This window comes from Malaclemys terrapin, chromosome 1 (genome assembly GCF_027887155.1).
Source record: "Malaclemys terrapin pileata isolate rMalTer1 chromosome 1, rMalTer1.hap1, whole genome shotgun sequence".
NCBI lineage: Eukaryota > Metazoa > Chordata > Testudines > Emydidae > Malaclemys > Malaclemys terrapin.
Window position 1 is genome coordinate 345,300,724 of NC_071505.1, and position 24,467 is coordinate 345,325,190.

The 24,467-nt window shown below is 47.1% G+C and overlaps 1 protein-coding gene across 1 annotated transcript in view; it reads left to right on the forward strand.

The window, feature by feature from the left end:
- CLPB (ClpB family mitochondrial disaggregase) overlaps positions 1 to 24,467 on the forward strand; it is a 141,142-nt gene that overhangs the window by 33,536 nt on the left and 83,139 nt on the right. Inside the window, exons 4-5 of the mRNA XM_054015924.1 lie at positions 5,552 to 5,655; positions 17,435 to 17,563. Coding sequence (XP_053871899.1) covers positions 5,552 to 5,655; positions 17,435 to 17,563 — 233 coding nt within the window. The remainder of the gene's footprint in view (positions 1 to 5,551; positions 5,656 to 17,434; positions 17,564 to 24,467) is intronic.

The window sequence follows — 24,467 nt, forward strand, 5'->3', positions numbered from 1 at the left end:
CCAGATGAAGACGTGGCGGGCATGACAGTATCAGGCCCTTCCCCGATTGACCATCGGGCGCACCAGGAACTGCTCCGCCGAGTAGCCCTCAATTTGGGGTTACAGGCGGAAGAGACGGTAGAGCAGGAGGATCCCATGGTGAACATCCTAAGCCCTGAAGGCCCCTCCGGAATTGCGCTTCCGCTCATAAAAACGGTACAGTCTAATTATAAGACAGTATGGCAAATACTGGCCTCCAGTGCACCAATTGCGAAGGGTGTAGAGAGGAAGTACTTCGCCCCCTCCAAAGGGTTCGACTTCCTCTTTTGTCACCCGACACCCTGTTCGCTGGTCATATCTGCGGTCAACGAACAAGAGCGACATGGCCAGCAAGCCCCGGCCCCCAAGGCCAAGGAGGCAAAGCGCTTGGACTTGTTTGGTAAAAAGGTCTACTTGTCCAGGGGCCTCCAGTTAAGGATCGCTAATCAGCAAGTGATTCTGAACAGGCACAATTTCAATTTTTGGGCATCAGTCTCCAAGTTTAAGGACTCCCTGCCCCAGGGTTCACAACCCGAGTTCGCAGCCATAGTAGACGAAGGGAAGGCGGTAGCCAAAACCTCTCTGCAGGCCTCCCTTGACTCCGCGGACGCAGCTGCCAGGACAATCACTTCAGGAGTGGTGATGAGGCACTCGGCATGGTTACAGGCTTCAGGCTTTCCACCAGAGGTGCAAAACACCTTGCAAGACCTCCCATTCGAAGGGTCAGGCTTGTTCTCGGACCAAACGGATGCCAGGCTACATAGCCTCAAAGACTCCCAAGCAACCCTCAAGTCGTTGGGAATGCACACCCCAGCGACACAGAGGAAACCTTTTAAGCCCCAGCCACCGCAGCAGAGACAGTACCACCCTCGCCCCAGGCAGGAACCGTACCGCAGAAGGGGCAGGGACAACAGGCGTAGGCGAAACAACACGCCTAGCCAAGGCCAAGGCAAGCCGCAGCCTGGCAACAAGCAAGGATTTTGAAGTTGCGATTGAGGACAGCGTATCGACCCTCATACCGGATCCTCCCCTATGTTTCAGGGACCGTTTGTCCCATTTCTACCGTGCTTGGTCCCGTATAACATCGGACCGTTGGGTTCTTCGCACGGTGGAGGTGGGATACACCCTTCAGTTCTCCTCGCCCTCTCCCTCCCACCCCCCATCCCCGTCCCTCTTCAGGGACCCCTCTCACGAGCAACTTCTTATACAGGAGGTGCAGGCCCTCCTCAGAGCAAGGGCGGTGGAAGAGGTCCCTCCAGACCTAAGAGGGAAAGGGTTCTACTTCAGATATTTCCTTATTCCCAAAGCAAAAAGGGGGTCTCCACCCTATTTTGGACCTTCGCAAACTAAATAAATTCTTAGTGAAGGCCCGCTTTCGCATGGTCTCCCTTGGCACTATTATCCCATCCCTGGATCCGGGGATTGGTACGCTGCCCTTGATATGAAAGATGCGTACTCTCACATCACCATCCGCCCTGCTCACCGGCGGTTCCTGCGTTTCATCAATCAACCAACACCATTTCCAATTTACAGTCTTGCCCTTCAGCCTAGCAATGGCCCCTCGAGTGTTCATGAAATGCATGTCTTCGAAAAAGAAAGAGGCGGGTATACCCGTACTTGCACGACTGGCTCCTCACGGGCAGGTCATAGGACGAGGTCTGCTCCCACGTGGCACTGGTGTTACAGGTGTTCCACAAGCTCTGTCTACTGGTCAATGTGCCCAAGCCCTCACTGATCCCCACGCAGAGACTGGACTTCATAGGGGCAGTCCTGGACTCGGTGGAGGCACGAGCAAGTCTTCCAGGTCCCAGGTTCCTGGCCATTCAAAGAGCCGTAACCTCCATTCAACAGTTTCCCACGACGACAGACAGATGCTGTATGCAACTCCTGGGACACATGGCGGCTTGCACACACGTAGTCAGACATGCCCGCCTGAGACTCAAACCATTACAGCTGTGGCTAGCCCAAACGTATCGCCCCAGCAGAGACCCCTTGGATCTGGTAGTGTCGAACTCCCTCTGCTGGTGGCTCGATCGACAGCAAGTTTGCGAAGGAGTCCCTTTCGCTGCACCGCAGCCCACCCTGACGCTAGTAACAGATGCGTCAGACCTGGGCTGGGGGGCACACTTAGGGGACCTATGGACCCAGGGCTTATGGTCCAGGGAGGAAAAGTTGCTCCACATCAATGTGAAGGAGTTAAGGGCAATTCGCCTCGCCTGCCAGACCTTTCACGCTACCATAGAAGGCCACAGCGTGTCAGTTCTGACAGACAACCCTACTGCCATGTTCTACATAAACAAGCAGGGCGGATCCCGATCCTCTCCCCTCTGTCACGAGGCGCTCCTCCTATGGGACTTCTGTATAGCCCACTCAGTCCAATTGGTGTCAGCATATCTTCCGGGGGTCCAAAACGGGTTAACAGACCGCCTCAGCAGGTCATACCACATGCACGATTGGACGCTGAGAAAGGACGTCCTGCATTCAATTTTCCAGCGGTGGGGTTTTCCCCAGGTGGATCTCTTCGCCACCAAGGACAACAGCCAATGCCCTCGGTTTTGTTCATTCCAGAACCTCAGCCCAGGTTCATTGGCAGATGCCTTCGCGATTCAGTGGGGCGGGAGCCTGAGGTATGCCTTCCCACCATTCCCGCTCATCCACAGGGTCCTGCTCAAGACCCGCAGGGACAAAGCGACAGTTATTCTCATCGCACCAGCGTGGCCGCACCAGCATTGGTTTACGACCCTGCTGGAACTGTCATCGACAGCCCCGATTGCCCTACCCCTGCACTGAGACCTCATCACGCAGGACCGGGGTCGCCTACTCCACCCAAACCTACCATCGCTACATCTCACAGCATGGAATCTCTCTGGCTAAACACTACGGAGAATAGGTGCTCCCACCAGGTCCAACAAATTCTCCTTGGTAGTAGGAAGTCCTCCACAAGAGCGACCTACCTTGCCAAATGGAAGAGGTTCTCCCACTGGTGTGAGCCTAATCACATACCGCCTCTGCAGGCCTCCATCCCATCAATACTGGACTACTTGCTGCACCTCAAGCATCAAGGGCTCGCCCCCTCCTCAATTAAAGTGCATCTGGCCGCCATATCGGCGTTCCACCCGGGAGAATTGGGTTTTTCGTTATTTTCCAACCCCACAGTAGTCCGATTCCTCCAGGGGCTGGAAAGGGTGTTTCCCTACTCATGCCCGACGGTTCCTCCATGGAACCTTAACCTGGTCCTAACTAAACTCATGGGACCACCCTTTGAACCCCTAGCCTCTTGCTCTCTCATGCACCTCTCATGGAAGGTAGCGTTTCTAGTGGCCATTACATTGGCTAGGAGGGTATCGGAGTTGAGAGCCCTCACTTCGGAACCCCCTTATACAGTTTTTTATAAGGACAAGGTACAGCACCCCAAATTCCTCCCTAAAGTGGTCTCACAATTTCATATGGGGTAGGACGTTTGTTTACCAGTGTTCTTCCCCAAACCCCATACGGACCCAAGCCACCGCAGCCTGCATACCCTCGATGTCCGTAAAGCCTTGGCATTCTATCTGGAATGGACTAGGCCATTCCACAAGTCGACACAACTGTTCATTGCCATTGTGGAGAGAATGAAAGGCCAGCCTATCTCGGCTCAGTGATTATCATCATGGATTGTGCTTTGCATCTGCACATGCTATGAGCTCCCCAAAATACCAGCCCCGGCGATCAGGGCTCACTCGACTAGGGCCCAAGCATCCTCAGCGGCTTTCTTGGCGCAGGTTCCACTCCAGGAAATCTGTAAAGCGGCCACCTGGTCGTCGGTACATACGTTCACAGCCCATTACGCAATCCATCATCAGACCAGCGAGGACGCGGTGGTCGGTAGGGCTGTGCTTCAATCAATCGTTACTTGACTCCTACCCTCCTCCAATGGTAAGCTTGTGAGTCACCTAATGTGTAATGGACGTGAACAACACATCTCGAAGAACAACAGTTACGAAAGGTAGGTAACTGTTTTTTCTTGCCTGATGGTTGTTTGGTTCAGAAACACAGAGGCTTTCTGCACCAAATCTAACCTGTCTCTCTCTTTTTTTTTTTTTGCTGAATGGTGACAGTTTGGACAGCTCTGGAGACTAGAGTCCAATGTCTCCAGACAAGCATGAGTAGAAGCAATGGGAGATTCCCCAACCCTCTTCACTGCTCTACCAATATGCCTCACCCCTACCTTTAAGGGCAATGAGACTCTGATTATTTCTCTTCCTCAACCTCTATCCTGGAACTGCCACCAAAGGTGACAAGTATTGTCAATTATAACTGTGTTTTTTGTGATAGGGACCCTGGCCTATTGTGATCACCAAATTCAGTTCACTGAGGATCTGCAAACAAAACCATACCTCATAGTCTCACCCTGTGCTTTCATCATCGTTGTGTTCTCTTCCCTCTCTCTCGCCTCCTGGAGTGTTCTCCCCAAATTCTTCATCGGTGTTCATATTAAAACAGTTTAACAGTTGTCTCCTGAACCTCAAAAAATAAAATCGCTTTTTAAACGTCCTTCCAGCTGCTGAGCTGCGTCCCATGCGCTGGACTCTTTCCCCTGATAATTTCACACCAGTTGTCGGGTCCCCAGGAAAACGCTCCTATGGCATAGCTTCAGTTAGTAGTTACATGTTTCACTTTCAATGCACAATAAAATGAAAGCAATTGAAATCTATTGTTGGGATACTCAGGTGGGTCCTTCCCTTGTGATGGCAGAAAAGGGGCCAAGGACTGATCCATGCTTTTCGTATCCGACCTTGGATGCAGGAGAGTTCCCATTTTAAGGGCAGACTCATTTGGTTGTGTCCAGGCAAAGTACAAGTCTCAAGTGAAAGTGCCATATCGAAGGGTGGGAGTCTAGATAATCTATAGGCCACCTTGCCACCCCACAGCTTCCTTACTGAGCTTCTGTTTTGCCAGGTATTGGAGGCCCATGCATTTGTTGTCTTAGATGTAAAAGAAGCCCAGATGCTAGGGTGACTAGCGCCTTAGAAATATGTAACAACAACATAACTGAATTTTGCTTTCCTTAGGCTACTGTGAGATCCATCCTTTACAGGGGCCTGGCTAGTCTGACATCAAATGTTTGGCTGCTGGGTGTGTCTTGGCTGCATTTTCAACTGTTGCGAGTGAATTATGGGATGGCAGTCCAGTCCAGTGCACTGGAAATGTAGTGCATGGCACTCAGTCACTTCTGTGCAGATGTTTTGGACTTGGCCTCTGTTGAACATAGATATATTTCACAACACATGTGGATCTGCAGAGCAGCCCACTTCTCCGAATGCCTCCTCAGTCCAGTCGTCTTATGATTGGATTGTTAATATTGCTACGCACTGTAGTTTTTTTTTAACTTTCCTTTGCTGGCAGCAATTTTTTTGGTGAGTACTCTTCCCACCTTATGTGCCTTGAGATTTTTTTCCTTTGCAAAGCCTGAAGGTGTCTAGTTCCTGATGTTCCTTCTGATCTCTTTGAGAAACTTTCCTGATGATCCTGTTCTCATTATATTTTATAACAGTGTGATAAAGATCCTGCTTGCAGCTGGTGCTGACCCAAACCTTGGAGATGAATTCAACAGCGTGTATGAGACTGCCAAAGAAAAGGGACTCCATTCATTGGAAGGTAATAAAAGACTTAAACTTTTTGTTGATATTACCTTATAGGGACAGTATGTCTCTCTCTATGCCCAGAGTTTGGATAATTCTGATCCACTTGTGCTTTTTACTTTCCCTTAGACAGATGCTATCTGTTATATTCTTTAGGCATAGGCCTGTTACATGCCGTGCCCTCCAAAATACAGACTTGAAACAGCAGGCTCCAAAGTCTAGGAGAGTACCCTGAGCCTTGGGAACTGCGATAACTCCTCTGAGATGCACCACTGCGTCTCCTGCACTGCTTTCAACTCCACCACTGGAGGAGCTCTCTCCCACGGGAACAGTTTACTTAGGGGTGGGGTGGATTCTCCAGTGCTTGAAGTCTTTGGACTGGATATGCTCTAGCTCCAACAGAAGTTATTGGACTAGATGCAGAATTCACTGGGGGAGGTTCCCTGGCCTGTGTCTTCTGGGAGTCAAGTCAAAATGGTCCCTTCTGACCTTAAGTCCTGTGACTCTATGAAAACTGAGGCAAAGGACATGTTTCCAAGTTAAATAGAAGGTGTTTTATCTCATCCAGCTCCCCCAGGCCATGTCCATTAAAATCACTAGCAAAAACTCTGGCTCACATCCCTTTTGTAGAGCAGGGTAATTGTTTACCCTAAGTTTCTGTAGCTGCTGTGGATACCTCCCCCGATTCTTCGTGGTCAGGCTTTCTGACAGTAGCCCCACGTAGTCACATTAAATGGATTAAGAACTGGCAGATCTCAAAGAGTATTGATCAGTAGGGAATTCTCAGCGGCAGGAGGTGTTTCCAGGAGGGGTTCTGCAAGGATTGGTACTAGGCCCAACTCTAGTCAACATTTTCATTGATGATCTGGAAGTAAATATAAAATCACTGCTGATGAAGTTTGCAGATGACACAAAGATTGGCGGAGTGGTAAATTATGCTGATGAAGGGCAGTCCTACCAAGTGATCTGGATGGCTTGGTAAGCTGGGCCCATGCAAACAAAATGCATATTAATGCAGCCAAATGCAAAGTGATACATCTAGGAACAAGGAATGCAGGCCATACTTGCAGAATGGGGGACTAGATCCTAGAAAGCAGGGACTCTGAAAAAGATCTAGGGATAATAGCGGACAAGCAACTGACCATGAGATTACAGTGTGATACTGTGGCGAAAAGGGCTAATATCCTTTCAGGATGTAAACAGGAGATGGTGATTTTACTTCTTTATATGGCATTGTTGAGACTGATACTGAAATAGTCCATCCAGTTCTGGCATCCGCATTTGTAAAAGGATGTTTAAAAATTGGAGGGGGTGCAGAAAAGAGCCACAAAAATTATTGGAGGGCTTGTGAGCTTCCTCCCCCGCAGGAGGTCAGGGCCCACTCCCCTGGAGCACAAGCAACTTGTACAGCATCTCTTTGAGAGGTGCCTATACTGGACATTTGTAGGGCGGCTACCTGGAGTTCTGTTCATACTTCAGGAAACTTTATGCATTAGTCCAGACCTCTTCTGTGAAGACAGCTGTGGGGACTTCAGTATTACAGGCACCTATGCCACCTGCATCTTGCACCCCCTCCTGTTTGACTATTGCGTGCCAGTCACCCACCTGCAGCACTTGAAGAAGAAATGGAGGTTACTTACGTGTAACTGGAGGTTCTTCGAGATGTGTGGTCCCTATCTGTATTCTGCTGCCCGCCCTCTGCTGCAGATCATCACTGGATTTACAGTAAAAAGAGGAACTGTGTGACGTCGTTTCACACTACTCCTTATACCCTCAGTTTGGAACACGAGGAGAATAACTGTGCAAGTGCAGACAAATGGGCACTACTTGCTAGAAATCTCCAATCTCAGGCGCATGGTGCGCGTGCACATCCATGTGTGGAATACAGATAGGGACCATGCATCATAAAGAATCTCCATTTACAGGTAATATTTGAGTGCACAGGAGACAAAAGCCGGACCTGGGGGAGGGAAAGGAGTAGACTGGGTAAAGGAGCATAGTGAAACGGGAACTGAAGGAAGAGAGACTGGCACTGGGAGGATGGAGACTGAGACTGGCTAGGCAAGGAGACTGGGAGCTGCCGTGGCAGAGGCTGGGACTGACTGGGCAACGGGACTTGGGAGCTGGAGCGAGACTGGGACTTTAAACCTATGAGGGAAATGGTGGGAGATTTGGGAACCAGTTGGTTGGGCAGGGAATATTGGGATTGGCCGAAGAGCTGTTGGAGGAAGAGAAAGAGACGGACCGTATGGACCAGGAGACTGGGGCTTAGAATGGTGGGTTGTGGTGTGTTCAGACAAGGAGATAAGGTCTTTGGGGAGAACTCGGACTTGCTGGGGAAGAGACTTGGACAAGGAGCTGGGGCGGACTGGGAGCCAGTGGGAGGGAGATGGGACAGACAGATCAGACAAAATGCTGGGAGAGAAGAACTGGGACAGGCTGGGCAAGGATACTAAGAACATAGACTCATTGACTTCAAGGCCAGAAGGGACCATTGTAGTACCTCCCTACTTTGTGTCATCTGCAAATTTTATTAGCACATTCCCACTTTTTGTGCCAAGGTCATGAATGAAAATGTTAAATAAGATTGGTCCCAAGACCAGTCCCTGAAGAACTCCACTAGTGACCTCCCTCCAACCTGACAGTTCACCTTTCAGTATGACCCATTATAGTCTCCCCTTTAACCATTTCCATATTCACCTTTCAGTTCTCATACTGATCCCCATGTTCTCCAATTGAAGTAATAATTTCCCATGTGGAGCTGTATCAAATGCCTTACTGACATCCGCTCTACTCCATGCTGATAAGGCCTCAACTGGAGTATTTTGTCCAATTCTGGACACCACATTTCAGGAAAGATGTGAACAAATTGGAAAGAGTCCAGAGAAAAGTGACAAAAATGATTCTAGGTCTAGAAAACATGACCTATGAGGCAAATGAAATTTAATGTGGTTAACTGTAAAGTAATGCACATTGGAAAAAATAACCTCAACTATACATACAATATGATGGGGGCTAATTTAGCTACATCTAATCAGAAAATAGATCTTGGAGTCATGGTGGATAGTTCTCTGAAGACGTCCACACAGCGTGCAGCGGCAGTCAAAAAAGCAAACAGGATGTTAGGAATCATTTAAAAAGGGATAGAGAATAAGACGGAGAATATCTTATTGCCCTTACATAAATCCATGGTACGCCCACATCTTGAATACTGCGTACAGATGTGGTCTCCTCATCTCAAAAAAGTTATACTGGCACTAGAAAAGCTTCAGAAAAGGGCAACTGAAATGAGTAGGGGTTTGGAACGGGTCCCATATGAGGAGAGATTAAAGAGGCTAGGACTTTTCAACTTGGAAAAGAGGAGACTAAGAGGGGATATGATAGAGGTATATTAGCAATTCTCCCATTATAGGGTATGCCTCCTGAGTTTATGGATTCATTAAAAATCCTTGGTATTGGTCTTGCAATGTCATGTGCCAGTTCCTTTAATATTCTTGGATGCAGATTATCTGCCCCCTCTCCCGCTCCTCCTCCCGAGTGGATCCCATTAAGCTGTTTGAGTTTGACTTCCATCTCAGATGGAATTGCTACTTCTGTAAACTCATTTCTATTAGCCACCCTGCCACTACACCTAAGCTCATCATTTCCCTTATTAAAAACGGAGGCAAAGTATTTGTTTAGGTGTTGGGCCATGCCTAGATCTTTAATCTCCATTCCATTCTCAGTGCTTAGCAGTCCCCCTTCTTCTTTCCTTGTTTCATTTTTCTTTATATGGCTAAAGAACCTTTTACTATTAGTTATAATTTCCTTTACAAGGTCTAACCCACTTGGCTTTTGGTACTTCTCACTTTTCCCCTACACACTCTGACCTCCAAGGGATAGCTTTCCTGGCTAATTCTTCCCATCTTCCATTACTTGTAGGCTTTGGGCTTTCTCTGAATCGCCTGTTGGAGAAGCTTGCCCATCCAGTTTGATCTGCTACCCCCCCTCCCCTATGAATTTTTCCCCTTGCTTGGGATGTAGGCTTGAGATAGGTTCTCAAGTAACTGACTTAAAGTAATTCCAAGCCTCCTCCACATTCAGATCCTTGACTTGAGTTCTTCAGTCCAGTCTACTTCCCTAACTAATTCCCTTACCTTTTTTAGGTTTGCCCTTTTGCAATCAAGGACCCTAGTTGCAATTAGCTGAATTAGCTGTCCTCTACAGCCAGTTCTATGAGGTCCTTGCTACTAACCAATACTAAACCTAAGATGGCATCACCTCTTGTAGGGTCAGAGACTGTTTGGTGAAGAAATCTGTCAGCTGTCACATCCAGGAATATCCAGGCCCTACCATTATTCATAACACTTGTCCCCCAATCTGTGTCTGGGAAATTAAAGTCTCCCATAATCACACAACTCCCAGTAGTATTTATTTCATTAAAAATATTAAAGAGATCTCTGTCCATATTCAGAATGGATCACGGGGGTCTCTAGCAGACCCCAAGCACTATCCCGGGGGAACCTTTGTTACCTTTCTTCCCCAAAGTGATTTTGACCCAAACAGATTCTGTTTTATCCATTCCATCACTTCTAATTTCTTTACAGTGTACCTCCTCATTACTATGCAATTCTATTCCACCACCCTTACCTTTATTTCTGTCTTTTCTGAACAGCACATACCCTTCAATAGCTGTGCTACAGACATCACTACTATTCCACCATGTTTCTGTTATTCCTATAATAGCTGGTTTCACTTCCTGCACCAATAGTTCTAGTTCCTCTGTTTTGTTACTAAGGCTCCTTGAATTGGTGTCCAGACATCTCAGTTGTGTTTGCTCAGCTTCATCCATATTCCTCACCCAATTAGGTACAGTCATTCTACTACCAGTATCACCTACCTGACTATTAGTTCCAATACCAGTGACACTATCTTTCCTCTTGATGTCCATTCTCCTACCCTCTGTTGTTCCTTTCTCTGTTGCTGTAACCTCTCTTACTTGATTTTCCGACCACTCAGTGTTAGAATCAGGCGTGGAGATTACATGAGCATCTCCCCTGAATTCCTAGTTTAAAGCTTTTTAATCATTATGCCAGCCCCATCCCAGAGTTCCCTTCCCTTCCCATTCAGGTGAAGTCCATCCCATGAGAACTGTCCTCTGTCCATGACTGCCTCACAATGGTCGAACATCCCAGAGTCCTCCTTATAGCACCACGTCCTGAGCCATCTGTTGCTCATCATAATTGTGTCTCGTCTTCGCTCTCCTCCTCTAGGGACAGGCAGAATCCCATGGAAGGTCATCTGAGCCTCCATTTCTTTAAGAGTCTTCCCCAGCCTGGCATAGTCTGCCTGAATGTGTTCCAGCAAGAATTTAGCTGTATCATTTGCTCCCATGTGAAGGGCAATCAGTGGATTCTTTACAGCTGCCATTATAATCCTCTTAAGCCTCAGGTCCACATCCCGTATCTTGGCTCCTGGCAGACCGCACACCCTTCTGATCTCCGGATCAGCTCTGGTGACAGGCCCGTCTGTTCTTCTTAGTAGGGAGTCCCCAGTCACGTAGACTGCCTCTTCCTGGTGTTGGTGCGATTCTCCAGCCTCCCCCCCTTCTGATCTTTCTGGTTGCAAGACCTCTTGTCTTTTGTTCTCACTTGCCATCTTCTGTGAGTCATCCTGTATCCTCCTGGGACGCAGAACTCTGGCTGTCTCCGCTGACTCTTCCCCTCTTCTTGTAGGACTTGTTGCTCTTCTCTTCTCCCTTGTTCTCCCATTTTCTGTTACTGCTGCTGTGTCCTTCTTAATTTTCCAACTCAGCAAACCTGTTCCTGAGCTCTGTTTCTCCTTCACTATCCGGTCTTTTCCTCTGCCTGGTTCTTATAGTCACATGCTTCCACTGGCCCTTTTCCTCCCCCAGCAGTTTCCCCTCAGAGTTCTTCAGTCCAGCTTGCATCTGTGAGTCTTGAGTGTTCCCTTCAGCCTCCTCTCTCCTTCCTTCCTCCATCATCTGCTCGAATCCCTTTCAAAACTCAACTATAGTTTCTGTCTGCATCTCCAAACCTCAGATCTTCTTCTCCATCAGCTCTATCAGGTGGCACTTCGTACAAAAGAAGCTCTTTTCAGTACTCGCTCCAGGGTAACGTACATGCCACAGTTTTCACATCCAGTCATCTTCATTGCCTCTTCCATTCCTTGGGTCACTGCCACTGCTGCCTCCGTAGCTGTCATAGCTTCCCTCTTAAGCGCCTGTCCCGGAGAAAAAAGGGAAACACAAACACACACACACACAAAAACAAAACCAGAACACCACACACTCCCTTTCTCCAAACTCCCACTCAAACTCCCCTGTTTCTAGCTCTGTTTGCTGGCTCCTGTGTCGCTGACTGGTTGCTTGACTGTCTTTATAGGCTCCCCTAATCAGGGAAGTCCTGTCCTCTAATCAGGGCTCTGCTGTGATCAAAGGTTCTGCTTCTCTCACAGCACACTGCTCCCTACCAGCTCCTGCAAACTTAAAAAAAAAAATTGGGCAGGGAGAAACTGGTATTAGCTGGGAAAGGAGACTGGCACTCGGGTGCGGGGAGAAGATTGGGACTGGACAGTGAACCTGGAGGAGGAGACTAGAACTGGCTGCGCGAGGAGGAGGAGCCTGAGAAGTGGAGATTGGGACTGGGTACTTAAGGAGAATAGGACTGGGACAAGAAATCAAGAGTGGGGAAGAGGTTGGAGGAGGGGACCGGGTAGGAGTCAAGCATGGTGGGGAATGAACAGAAGAGTCTGTGCCCACTAGAACACACTCCCCTCCAGAGCCTGGAATGGAACCTAGGAACCCTGAGTCTCACCATTCTTCTGCCGTCAGCAAATATCCATGAAACCTCCTTGCAAAGTGTACTTGAGTTTGCAACTTCAGTAATGTTCTGTTAACATAGTTTTTTGTGTGTAATATATAGTCTTTGTAATTCTGTATAGCAGGTTGATGCTGGCAAAAGGAGCTAATAAGTTTTTAAAAATCTACTGCCTTTTTGAATGGGTAAATGAATATAAGTGTATCATTTTGTAAGACAAACTATTATGTTTGTGTCCCTTTGGGCCTGGTAGTTGGATTGCCCATTACCAGCCACAAACAAAAGTGTGGTGCAACGGGGACCTGCCTGTGATTCTAACATCCTAAAATCTTGTTTTCTGGGATCAAAATGGAAATGTCATCTCACTTCAGGAAACTGCTTCACGTTCAGTTTAAATGCAGTCTAATTGAAGGGGGGAGGGTTTGTGTGTGTGTCAAGATTAGAGAAATGATCATGAGCTGACGTCCTTCAGTATCCTGGAGGTGACGTGGAGACACTGCCGCCCCACTGACTAACATTTATAAAGCCACTTTTATCTGGAGGGACGCCAGAGCACTATGCAAAATTATAATTAGATGGTTTACATCATCCACTCAAATGCAGCCACCTCTGGGGTGAAGTAAGGCTACTCTTGCACCAGCAACACTGCGCAAGTTTTTAGAAGTGGATGTAAAACCCTGAATAACTTCTCTAGTTGAAACTGCAGGGGAATATTCTGTGGACAGACAGATTGCACCTGTTTGGCGTTTGGCAAGGTATTGGCGTTAGCCTCCGTGCTGTGAATGCAGTTGGATCTTTTAGGCTCTTTCATGGTCAGCATCTCAGTTTCACATCTGATCTGAAACAGGCTCCAACACAGCAGTGCTCCCAAAATTGGGATGTTGGTTTAGTCCTGACCCAGGTAAAAGGGCATCACCTACTGAGTCACCAGCACCATTTCCTGTGCCATCTGGCTCTCTTTAGAGGTGTCTCATCCATCTAAGTAGTGAGCAAGCCTTACCTTGTGACAGCCGATGAGTCCAAGATGCCAAACATTCTGCATGGTTTCCCTGAGGAAGGCAAGTCTAAGCAGTATCTTTCTGGTCCCATTCCATATCACCTCACCACAACTCATGCAGCTACCAGAACTCCAACCTTTCCTGGCACTTGTAACTAAATTAACTATAGCTCCTGCACTTTGACCTTTGGCTCAGAAATTAAACATTTCCTGCTTATTGTGTGGAGCAAATTTAGGAAACCCGATTACATTATCAAAGGCAAATAGTGCTTCTCTTGCATTATTTGCAGAATAAAATACCGCTAATTAGACTGGTAGCAAAGACAGAATTGTGTGATGAGATTGTCCATTGGTTTAGTACAGCATTTTGGCCTCATTGCTGAGAGCTTAAAGTGAGATAAAGTCAAATGAAGGTGTAATCTTTCAACCTTTGCCTTTGATAAAATGCACGTTCAGAAGATGGATCAACTCTAGAGCAATTTTGACAGGGCGTTATTTTATTTTTAAATGCTCCTTGCTCTCATCCCTCATTGTAACGTATTAGTTCTACCGACCCTCTCGTTGATGGGAGCTGCGAACACACATGCATCAGACTGCTGTAGCGGCAAATGCAAAATGCATGAAACAACATTAAAAAAATGAACAATGGAGTGCCAATACATAATGCATGTGCCTAGACTTTATTTAAGACAAAGTATATCAACCAATAAAGTTAATTGTTTTTGTCTGCATACAGTTCTCTAAACTAATATATTTTATTTTTGGGGGGTGGGGAGAAATAAGTCCACTCAGTTAGAAGTTGCATTAATTCTTTGGTTGACATGTTTTATTAAAAAGAATAAATTCAGTTGCATTTTTAAAAAGAGAAAGAGAGAGGGAGAGAGCGAAACTGCCTCTTTTTTAAACCGATTTGCATATTTCGTGTATAAATATTTTTTCATAAAAACTTCCAAATCAGGGGGATACACGCCACACGCACTGCACAAAATATATTGCAGACATTTATATGGATGGCAGGAAGGGAGACAGAGGCCTGAAAATTTCCAGGCACCCAGTGATTGATGGCAGACGAGGCTTCCCCTGACGCTTTATTGAGTTTCCGATGATTATCTCTTGCTGAGACATTTTTTACAGATGACGGCCGAGCTGTCACAACGGACCATGGGGGAAAAAACCCAACAATAATAACACTTTAATCTTTTTACTGCACTGCTCCCTAGTATCTCAGATTCATCTTCCCTGACGCACGCAGTTCATTATCTTGCCCCTCCCTGGATAGGAAATGAAGAAAAATAAATAAATATACATACACACCATGTATGCTTATAGAAAATGCCCGCAGAAGGAAGGGAGCGTCACGTTAATTGCTCTTTTTGCAGGTGCTGGGTTTTATTAGCAGAGGTGCCGGGCTGGAATGGGCTTGGCTATTAGTTACAGTATTGTATTTAGGTTTTATTGCAACTTTTAGGTGGTGGAATCAAGCAGTAGTTATGGGAAGGTAATGTAGGCACGGTGCATTGCGGATGGTCCAAGTTCTGTGTCTGTTATTACTGTCACCAATTGTTCTGTGCTTGGAGCTGTACAAGATCCTCACTGAAAAGTCCTTGTCCACAGGAGCTTACAGTCAAAGGGCTTGTTCTGCCATTGGCTATGCACACGTACTCCCGCTGTAGTCAATAAGAGTTAAGCTTGCACATCCAAGAGCGGAAAGTGGCCTGCCATGTCGCAGACATTCATTCAGAGACAGCATGTGCAAGGCCCTTCCTGTCACTTACGCCTTATGGTGGGGATGTACCTCCCCCCTCCCCCGGCGGGCTCTGTGCTTCCAAATAACTCGAGCTAGGTTGGGGCAAACCAAGAGAAAGGCTGCTGGATCCACACTTCTGAGGATTGACTGCCCGGGGGAGAGGAGAGTATAACAAAGGGGTGACTGATCTTTATTTTCTGGCCTCAGTCAAATGACATGGGTCAGGGTTATAAAAGGTACGTGGCAGGGGTCACATGTCACATGGCAGGGTTCAGTGACTCCAGAGGCTGGTATTATAGCGTCCCTTTCTTTGAAAATCAAAGGTAAGTAAAACACAATATCAACCAAAACCAACAACCACTGAGTAAAACAGCCAGTCAAGAGAACAGCAAATGGTGTTGTCTAGGGTGAGGGAAGCCTGAATCCCCTAACAGATGAGAGGGTTGCGCTGTTTGTTATTGGACGTTGGTCAGTCAATGCTATCTCGAAATCTTCTGGCTTTCTGATCACATGGCCCCGTTTTGGTCTCAGAATAGTTTCTTCAATGGGGTGTCGGGCCTCTAAGGTGGATCCTTATGCAGCTCCCGGTGTCCTCCTTTGTCTGTGACTAGGGCGGTGCAGGTTGTTTCTGTCAGCCGTGAGCACTCTCAGGGTATGTCTATGCCACGGTGAGACACCTGCGGTGCTGTACCTGTGCCGCTGTAGTAGGAAGAGAGCCTGAAACATACGACCTTTTTATCAGCAGCCTGGTGTGAGGCCTGAGGCCTTAACCGAAGTAGCGGGCAAGCTTTGCTGATCTAAAGCAAAGCTAGCAGAAGTCAGGCTCTGCCGGCTTGCAATACCAGCCCTGTTCTTGCCAGGTTCTGTGAGCTTGCAAGCCTGACTTCTGCTAGCTTTGCTGCTTTGCTTCCTATTACACCATTGGAAAAAGGGATCCCAGGCATCCTTCAGGGGTCATGAAATAGTATTTTTTCTGTTGTGGTAGCACTAGGAGCCCCACTCATGGCCCTGGACCTCACGGTGCTAGGTTCTGTACAAACCCAGAACAAAGGACAGTCCTTGCCTCAAAGAGTTTACAGTCTAAGCATATGACAGGGGATAGGTGGTGGATACAGAGGACAAGGTAGCACAAGGAAACAGTGAGAATATATATATAAAATAAAACCTTACGCTGAATATTGTGCTTCCTGGACCTCAGGCCAGGATAATTGTGCTTTAGCTTTGAGGGGAGAAGGTATTTCTGGTAGGTTGGTTTGGTTTTGGTTTTTTACGGTAGCCGTTTGAAGCTTCTGCGAGTTGTGGAATATTTGAGGCAGCCCCAACAGAGCTGGATTCGTGGGCAGAGGGCAGGTGGGCAAATAAAGCTGCGTGATAAATGCAGTGCACTGTTACTGTGGGGAGTGTGTGCGTCCAGTATGCAGGTGCACACAGAACTGGTGGTGGTGTAGCTGTGCCCAGAGGCTTGTCAGGGAGTGCTCTTTTCCTAGCCCTGATTTGCCATAGGAGACAGAGATGGACCATAAAGCAAAAGTCTCCATATTGCTCATGTGTATTTAAAAGTAATTTCAGTTCAATGAAAAAGAGACAGCTAAAGTTGCGGGGTTGGGTGGGTGGAGAGGTCTGTGAGGAGAAAGGGTCTTGCTTCTGCTCTGGTATCCCTGCTGCTGCCAGCGAAGGTGAAGATAATCGACCACTGGTAGCACCTCTGAAACCTCTTCTGCTTGGCAGAGAAGAGGCCCGGCCTTCCAGCAAACTCACCCTCCTCCTTGTTACTGTTGTGAGGGCATGGAGTGAGACCCTCAGAAACCCGGCCACCCTGGCTCCTGCCCACCGGGGTGGGGATACCAGCCTACCAGCAGCCTCCCCTGGGGCTCTGGGCTGTTCCCAGAGAAGGTAAGCAGGCCTCCAGCACCGTCCTCACCTCCAAATGCTGAGTGATGGCTGCCTCGTAAACCTGGTTGGATGGAGAGTGGGGCAGCCTGCCTCCAGCAACCCTTTCCTCCCATTGTCCCTCTGCCAAGGGGGTAGTGTGGGGGGTGGGACTGGGTGACAGGGGCCTCCCCCCCTCATCCTTTGGGAATTATACCTGGGGGCATAAACTGCTTCCTGGGTAGCTTATTTTGATAGTTTGCGTTGTTTCACCCTGTGAAAAGCCAGGTGCATTTTTAACCCAACTGGATCTTTACTTTGCCCCACTTTATTGAGCTGCATGTTCACCCCTCTCCTTCTGCAGTTCTGGTAACCCGGGAGGATGATTTCAACAACCGCCTGAACAACCGAGCCAGTTTCAAGGGATGCACGGCTCTGCATTACGCTGTGCTCGCTGACGACTACGTGACTGTCAAATTGCTGCTAGACGGAGGTAAGGTCCATGGCTTGTAGGGGTTCCTGGGTCAGGAGCACAGCTGCGGACTGTGACCTCGCTCCTTGTTGATTTACAGTATGAATTGTGATTTACTGCTATGTTGGATTTATTTATCCGCTGTTCTTGATGTTCCCTTTTGCATCTCCGGGCCTGTCTTTCATACCACTTCCGATGCCTGGAATAGCCTCCCTCCCCTTATACATGATGTGTCCTCTCTTTTCTCCTGAAAATCGGCACAAAAAGACAGAACAAAAACCAATGGCTGAAAGCTGAACCCAGACACATTCAAATGAGAAATAAGGCAGACATGTTTAACAGTGAGGGCCATTAACCACAGGAAGAAACTACCAAGGAAAGGGGAGGACTGGATTGCCCATCTCTTGATGTCTTCAAGTCGAGACTGGATGCCTTTCTGAAAGATAGTATTTTAGCCTAACTCAAGTTACTGGACTCAATGCAGGGATGAATAGGAGAGATTCTCTGCCCTGTGTTATACAGGAGGTCAGATTAGATGATCTCATGAGCCCTTCTGGCCTTGAAATCTGGGAATCTCTCCTGACAACTCGTTATTTTCCAGCTCGCTCTCCACAGCCCAGCTTTGCTCAGCTGCTGTCAATGCCGTGGCTATGCCTGTCCATGTAATGTGGATTACAAGACAACTCAAGGAGAGCAACTCCTTGATAAAAGGTGAGAGAGGAGGAAGATTGTTCCCTCTGACATGTCCCCCCCTTCCCTTTTTGGGTAACTCTCTTCCTCCCCGTCCTGCCCCCTGCCTTGTCATGGCTTATTTGTACTGCAGTCACACCTAGAGCTTCAGCTGAGTTGTGGGTCCCTGTGCTGGGTGCTGTATATTAAGTTACAGTCTCTACCCTGAAGAGCTTACAGTCTATGCAGACAAGACAGACAGAGCAAATACCATTATCCCCTTTTACAGAGGGAGAACTGAGGGCCGAGGTCACATAGAGGGTCTCTGTGAGCGCCAGGAGTGGCATCCTTATCTCTAAAAAAAGAACAGGAGTACTTGTGGCACCTTAGAGACTAACAAATTTATTAGAGCATAAGCTTTCGTGGACTACAGCCCACTTCTTCGGATGAATATAGAATGGAACATATATTGAGGAGATATATATACACACATACAGAGAGCATAAACAGGTGGGAGTTGTCTTACCAACTCTGAGAGGCCAATTAATTAAGAGAAAAAAAACTTTTGAAGTGATAATCAAGCTAGCCCAGTACAGATGCTCTAATAAATTTGTTAGTCTCTAAGGTGCCACAAGTACTCCTGTTCTTCTTTTTGCGGATACAGACTAACACGGCTGCTACTCTGAAACCTATCCTTATCTCTGAGTCCCAGTCCAGTGCAGAAAGCACAAGACCATCCTTCCTTGCTAATGTGCAGTGTCTAACTCATGCACTAGGGGCACGGACCAGGCTTTATTATATTGTGTGTCATGGCCAGACACACCTATGGTGATAGACCAATATTTTAATAATAAAAAATAACGTACCTCACGTTTATTTATTTCCACTACTTTTAAAAATTCCCATCTAGTAGGATAGACTGACGCTACCATGACACCAGTTCTATATCTTTCCCCTTTTCCATCCTAATTATAGTTATTGGGGCTTTCCCCCCCTGTATAATTCATAAATAACCCCTTGCTATAATTATTTAACTTTTCTATTGCGGTAGTGTCTACAAGGGGGGCATTGTGCAAGGTGCAGCACAAACATGGGGTGCAGGTGAAAAATTAAGAAAGATGGAGGAATGTGGCAGCAGAGAAGGCTCAAAGCACTAGGAGGAGCTGGGAGAAAACTGACAGAACCCTGATATCACACCGAGTAATGTACTCTACCATTGACAAGGCAGAGAAGGAAAATACTAAGGATGAGATCCTGGCCCTCCTGAATGGCATAGCTCTCATTGATTTAAGTAAGTTAGAATTTCACTCAGCCCACAGCTCATCCCAAGCCAGACTGTTGAGCGTGAGAGAAGCACTGACAGAGAGCCACCGAAAGAAAAGTTGATGCAAATAAGCGTCTCTAGCATCTCCCGAATGAGGAATCTGGGCTGAGACCTCAGCAGACCTCAGATAAAGAAAACGGAAGGGTATGTGCTGCCTTCCAGCTGCCATAATAAGTGTTGCCACAACAAGGGGACCAGACATCCCAGAGAATGCTGAGAATTACTACTGATTGGGAAAACCAAAAAGTCTCCATAAATACAAAAAATTGTCAGTGTCGGAAAATCAACAGGTTTCAGAGTAGCAGCCGTGTTAGTCTGTATCCGCAAAAAGAACAGGAGGACTTGTGGCACCTTAGAGACTAACAAATTTATTAGAGCCCACGAAAGCTTATGCTCTAATAAATTTGTTAGTCGCTAAGGTGCCACAAGTACTCCTGTTCTTTTTTTGGAGAATCAACAGTGATCCTTATATATACTTTCAACACAGTCTAAGTATAAGACAAGAGACAACAAATGGAGACAGACAGACAACTGATGAGACACTGATGGTCAGCAGGGTGGGCAGTGGTCTCAGCACACCAGCAGCCTGGCCGTTGTCAAGTTTTCTGTAGGTATCCCGGCAAAGGAGAGTTTTGGGAGGGATTTGAAGGAGGATAAGGACGTAGCTTTGCAGATGTTTGTGGGGAGCTCCTCCCAAGCTTGTGGGGCAACATGGGAGAGAGCACGAAGGTGCTTGTTTGAACATTTAACAAGTAGGCAATGAATGAGAGGGGAAAGATAAGGTGGGGTTTGGCAGTGAAGGTCCTTGAAAGTGAATATAAGCCGTTTATGTTTGATGCATTAAAGAAGGAAAAGCCATTGGAGGGATAGGGAGCCCGGGGAAGAGAAGGTGATGTGGTCAAAGTGACAGGCTAGGAAAATGATCTTTGAAGCAGCATTCTGAATGGATACAAGCAGGGCAAGATCGCTTTTGTCCAGGCCAGAGAGAACGATGTTGCAGTAATTGAGACACAAGGTGATGAGAGTTTTAGCTGGATGGATGGACAGGAAAAGCTGTATCTTAAGGTACATCTACACTTGTGGTGGCGTGTACGGTACAGACGCTGCACACGCAGCTATCACAGGTATAGACAGTGAGGCACGGGTTAAGCAAGTAAAGTGCCCTACACTCCTGACTCCCGAGGGTATAACCCCTACACAGGCTCTCCACACACCCAAGCGGTGCCTCCCACATCTACACTGCTACTTTTAGTAGTGTCGTGTCATGCTGCTCCCTGCTACCAGAGCCTTTCACTGCGGCATGTAGCTGCACACTTCAGTGACCAGTGTGAACGCAACCTGCCTTTCACTGCGGCATGTAGCTACACCTGTAAAGCCTGTAGTCTGCACACTGCTGTAAGTGTGCACGTCTAAAGACGTAGCTTTAGAGAAATTATTCAGAAAAAATCTGCAAGATTTAGACATAGCCGGGAGGTGAGGACCTAGAGAGAGGTGCACGTCGAAGATGGTGCCCAGGTTACAGGCCTGAGCGACAGGCAGGATGGTGGTGTTCACAGTAATTGAGACAGGAGGTGACCGGGTGATCTTGGGGCGGGAGGAGATTAGGAGCTCTGTTTTAGCTTTGTTGAGCTTGAGTTGGCAACTAGACATCCACGAGGAGATGTCAGAGAGACAGGGTCAGGCCGAGATTTCAGTTGGGTGCCTAATTGCCATGTGTGCTTTGAAAATCTCCCCCAATATGTGCAAGGTGCTGGAACGCCCATGCAGGAGTTAGAATTCCGCAGCATGAGCTCAGGTATATTTGCAAAGCGCAGTTGTAAGTATGTGTGTATGCAGAAGGGAGGTCAGCCTTTAAGAATTTAGGCCATAGTGCATCATATATTTTCAAATATCTCTCCATCTTATCTATGTATCTGGCCACTGTTACGGCACTGTATGAGCGCTGTTATCAAATCTGGTTCCAGGCCTGAGAGGATCTGATGTTTTTTATTTTGTTCTAAATCTGTTCCTGCTGGACATTTGTTTTGGAGCTGATGATATCTCTGTGAATGAACTCCTCCAAATTCAGGTCTGATCGCAGACTTCTGCTGGTGTCAGATTGGCTCAGCGCTGAAGGATTCACTCTGATCTTAGAGAAAATCCCTTAATACACTGGAGGGTTGTTTCACTTTTTTATTTTTTACACAATATCTTAATTACACTGAATCAGAGTAAAAGATCTAAATTTAATCTGCCAAAGCACTGGAATTCGAAGGCCTGATTGACATTCTGCCCTTTTTAATATGACCCACTGGAATCTTTCCAAATACAAATTCAAGTCAGGATGTGCTAAGAATGTGTTTCCAAAAGAATCAGAGGGGTAGCCGTGTTAGTCTGGATTTGTAAAAAGCAACAAGGAGTCCTGTGGCACCTTATAGACTAACAGACGTATTGGAGCATAAGCTTTCGTGGGTGAATACCCACTTCGTCTTTCCAAAAGAAGGCTCTGATCCTGCAAAGAAGTGAGCACGTGCCTAAATTTATAGTCCCACTGAAGTCCCACGGTGAGAGAACTCCCAGTGTGTACAGCTAAAGCACATGCATGTCTTTGCAGGATCTGGGACTAGATTTGCAGTGCACCTCAGATCTACCTGTCTTTACCAGTCCAGGTACTATATCCATCATCCTCCCTTTGCCATCATGATTATGAGGAAAACTAATGATATTTTACTCACCAGTTAAAATAAAAATTATGCCTCCCTTGGCAAGCAGAATTCCGCCAGACTGATGTTGTTATAAAGTCTCTCCAAACGCTTCCCTTTGATCTTCCACTTTTTGTGCCTTAAAGTTAGATTTCTCATTGTATTGGTTCATGATTAGTATGGGACATGAGGTTTTCATTGCATTGACTCTGCGTTCCCCCTCCCCCTCTGTGCATTAACAAAGCAGCGGTTCGGACATTCTTGTTAGTGTTATCCGAGATGAATACGTAGCTGCGAGTCTGAAGGTCTCAGAAGTCGGGATCGAACACCTTTAAAAGTGTGCCTGCCGCAGGCCCTTTGTGCAGATAATTTCCCCATGTGGTCTGCCTTTGACATCTGAGAGAGGGATGTTTCCTGTTTGCTGACATGGAACAGACTCCCTTCACTCCCTCCTTTATACTTCCCTACACCTGCCTTTTTACTGAGTGTCCATTTACTCGCTACTCCACTTCCTCCACTTGCCGTCCTGCCCTCAGGGCCAGAGCCATTAACCACCAACGCTTCTCTCCCTTCTCTCTGCTTAAACAACTACCCCTTCTTTAGGGCTTTTTATGGGGAGCTTCCATGTGCTTGGCTACAGGCAACCTCCCCCTCACCCCACCTCTTTGGCCTTTTGTGGCCTATTCACTGGCTCACTTGACCCTTCTGGGACCTTATCCCCTTGTGGTCAGCGTGTGTGCGTGCCCAGCAGACCGCGAGACTAAGTCACAGCTCTGTTGTACTTTTGGGCAGTTGTTGGTGACATTTCACAGTCTCCTGACCCGAGCTGACATAAACGGTGCTTATCTGAAGGAGTGGGTGGGAGCCTCCGAGCTACACAGAGCACTAGTCGCCTTTCAGCTCGCTCAATGCAGGATCGATTCGGAGGGGTTTGGTTGGTTGGAAGGAAGGCTGGGCCTATAACAAGTAGCATATATAGGTCACTGGGTTTTAGGGATGATTTAATAAATGTATATTTTGATCTACTGTATTATTATACTAAGACCATTTTCAAAGGTCTTACCCTTATGGAGGTTTGTAGGCCATCCTTGGTATAACAAACTTTGCCCTCTTTTAGCACCTTCCATTTCAAAGTATGTTACAAACCTGCTCAAACCTCACAGCCTGCCCCTGAGATAGGTAATATCCCCTTTTTTTACAGATGGAGGAACTGAGCTGTGGAAAGCTTGAGTGACTTGCCCAAGTACATGCAAGGAGTCGATGGCAGTGCTGGGAATCAGAACTCAGATCTTCTGACTCCCAGTACAATGCCTTATCCACAGTGCCACATTTGTTTAGGCTTCAAGGCGCTTTGCTGTAAACTCTAAATCTTTGCCTGCATGATTATTTGTATAGTGCCACAGGAGAATGTGTGGTTTGCAAATTCATAAGAAGATGGGGTCCCTGACCCAATAATATCACACTCTTCTTCAGACAAGCCCAGTAGATGAAAGCTAATAATGGAGGCTATGATAGGAAATATGCGTTATTTTGTTTAATTTTTTACTCTTTGGTTTTCTGATTTTTTTTTCTTTAATTTAAGCGCCATTTGACCAATACCGAGCAGGGGGTTTATGACAAAAGAATAAATACAAGTCCAAGATTCAGGCACAAGTTGTGACTGTACTTTGGAGTTGTGTTATTAGGCTGATGTGTGGTGAGGACTTCAGTTAAAAGCTACCTGCTAAAAGATGGGGGAATGAATAGGAGCAGGCTGTATGCTGGAAGAGATCAATTTTGGGAGGCGATTTTGAAGGAGGCTAGAGAGGGCGCTCAGACTACAGTGATGAGAGTCAGGTAAGTACCTAGATAGATTGAGAGCTGTATTTTCACGTCAGAGTGCTGAGGTTTTACATGGCTAATTTGAATTCCCGGGACAGTCAAGCAGGGGAGGTTTTCGTTGACTGTAATCCCAGAGGAAGTGCTCCCTTTTTAACAATGTGGTGAGAAAATCTGGGTCCTTGAGGTGCTGTTTCCTTCCCTCCTTTTTACCCTAGGTTCTAGAGAAGACACCCCCCTCCCCCCATTTCCCTTGTAAAACAGAAACACGCATCCCAGCCTGGTCTCTGTTCAGTCCCTTATCGTCTTAACCATCATCGAAGTGTAGCCGTCTAGGCGACGGGTACAGGGATACAGGTCTGCACATATAATGCTCAGCCTGTTCTTCAACTTGCGCATGAGGACGTAGAACGAATGAGACTTGCGGGATCAA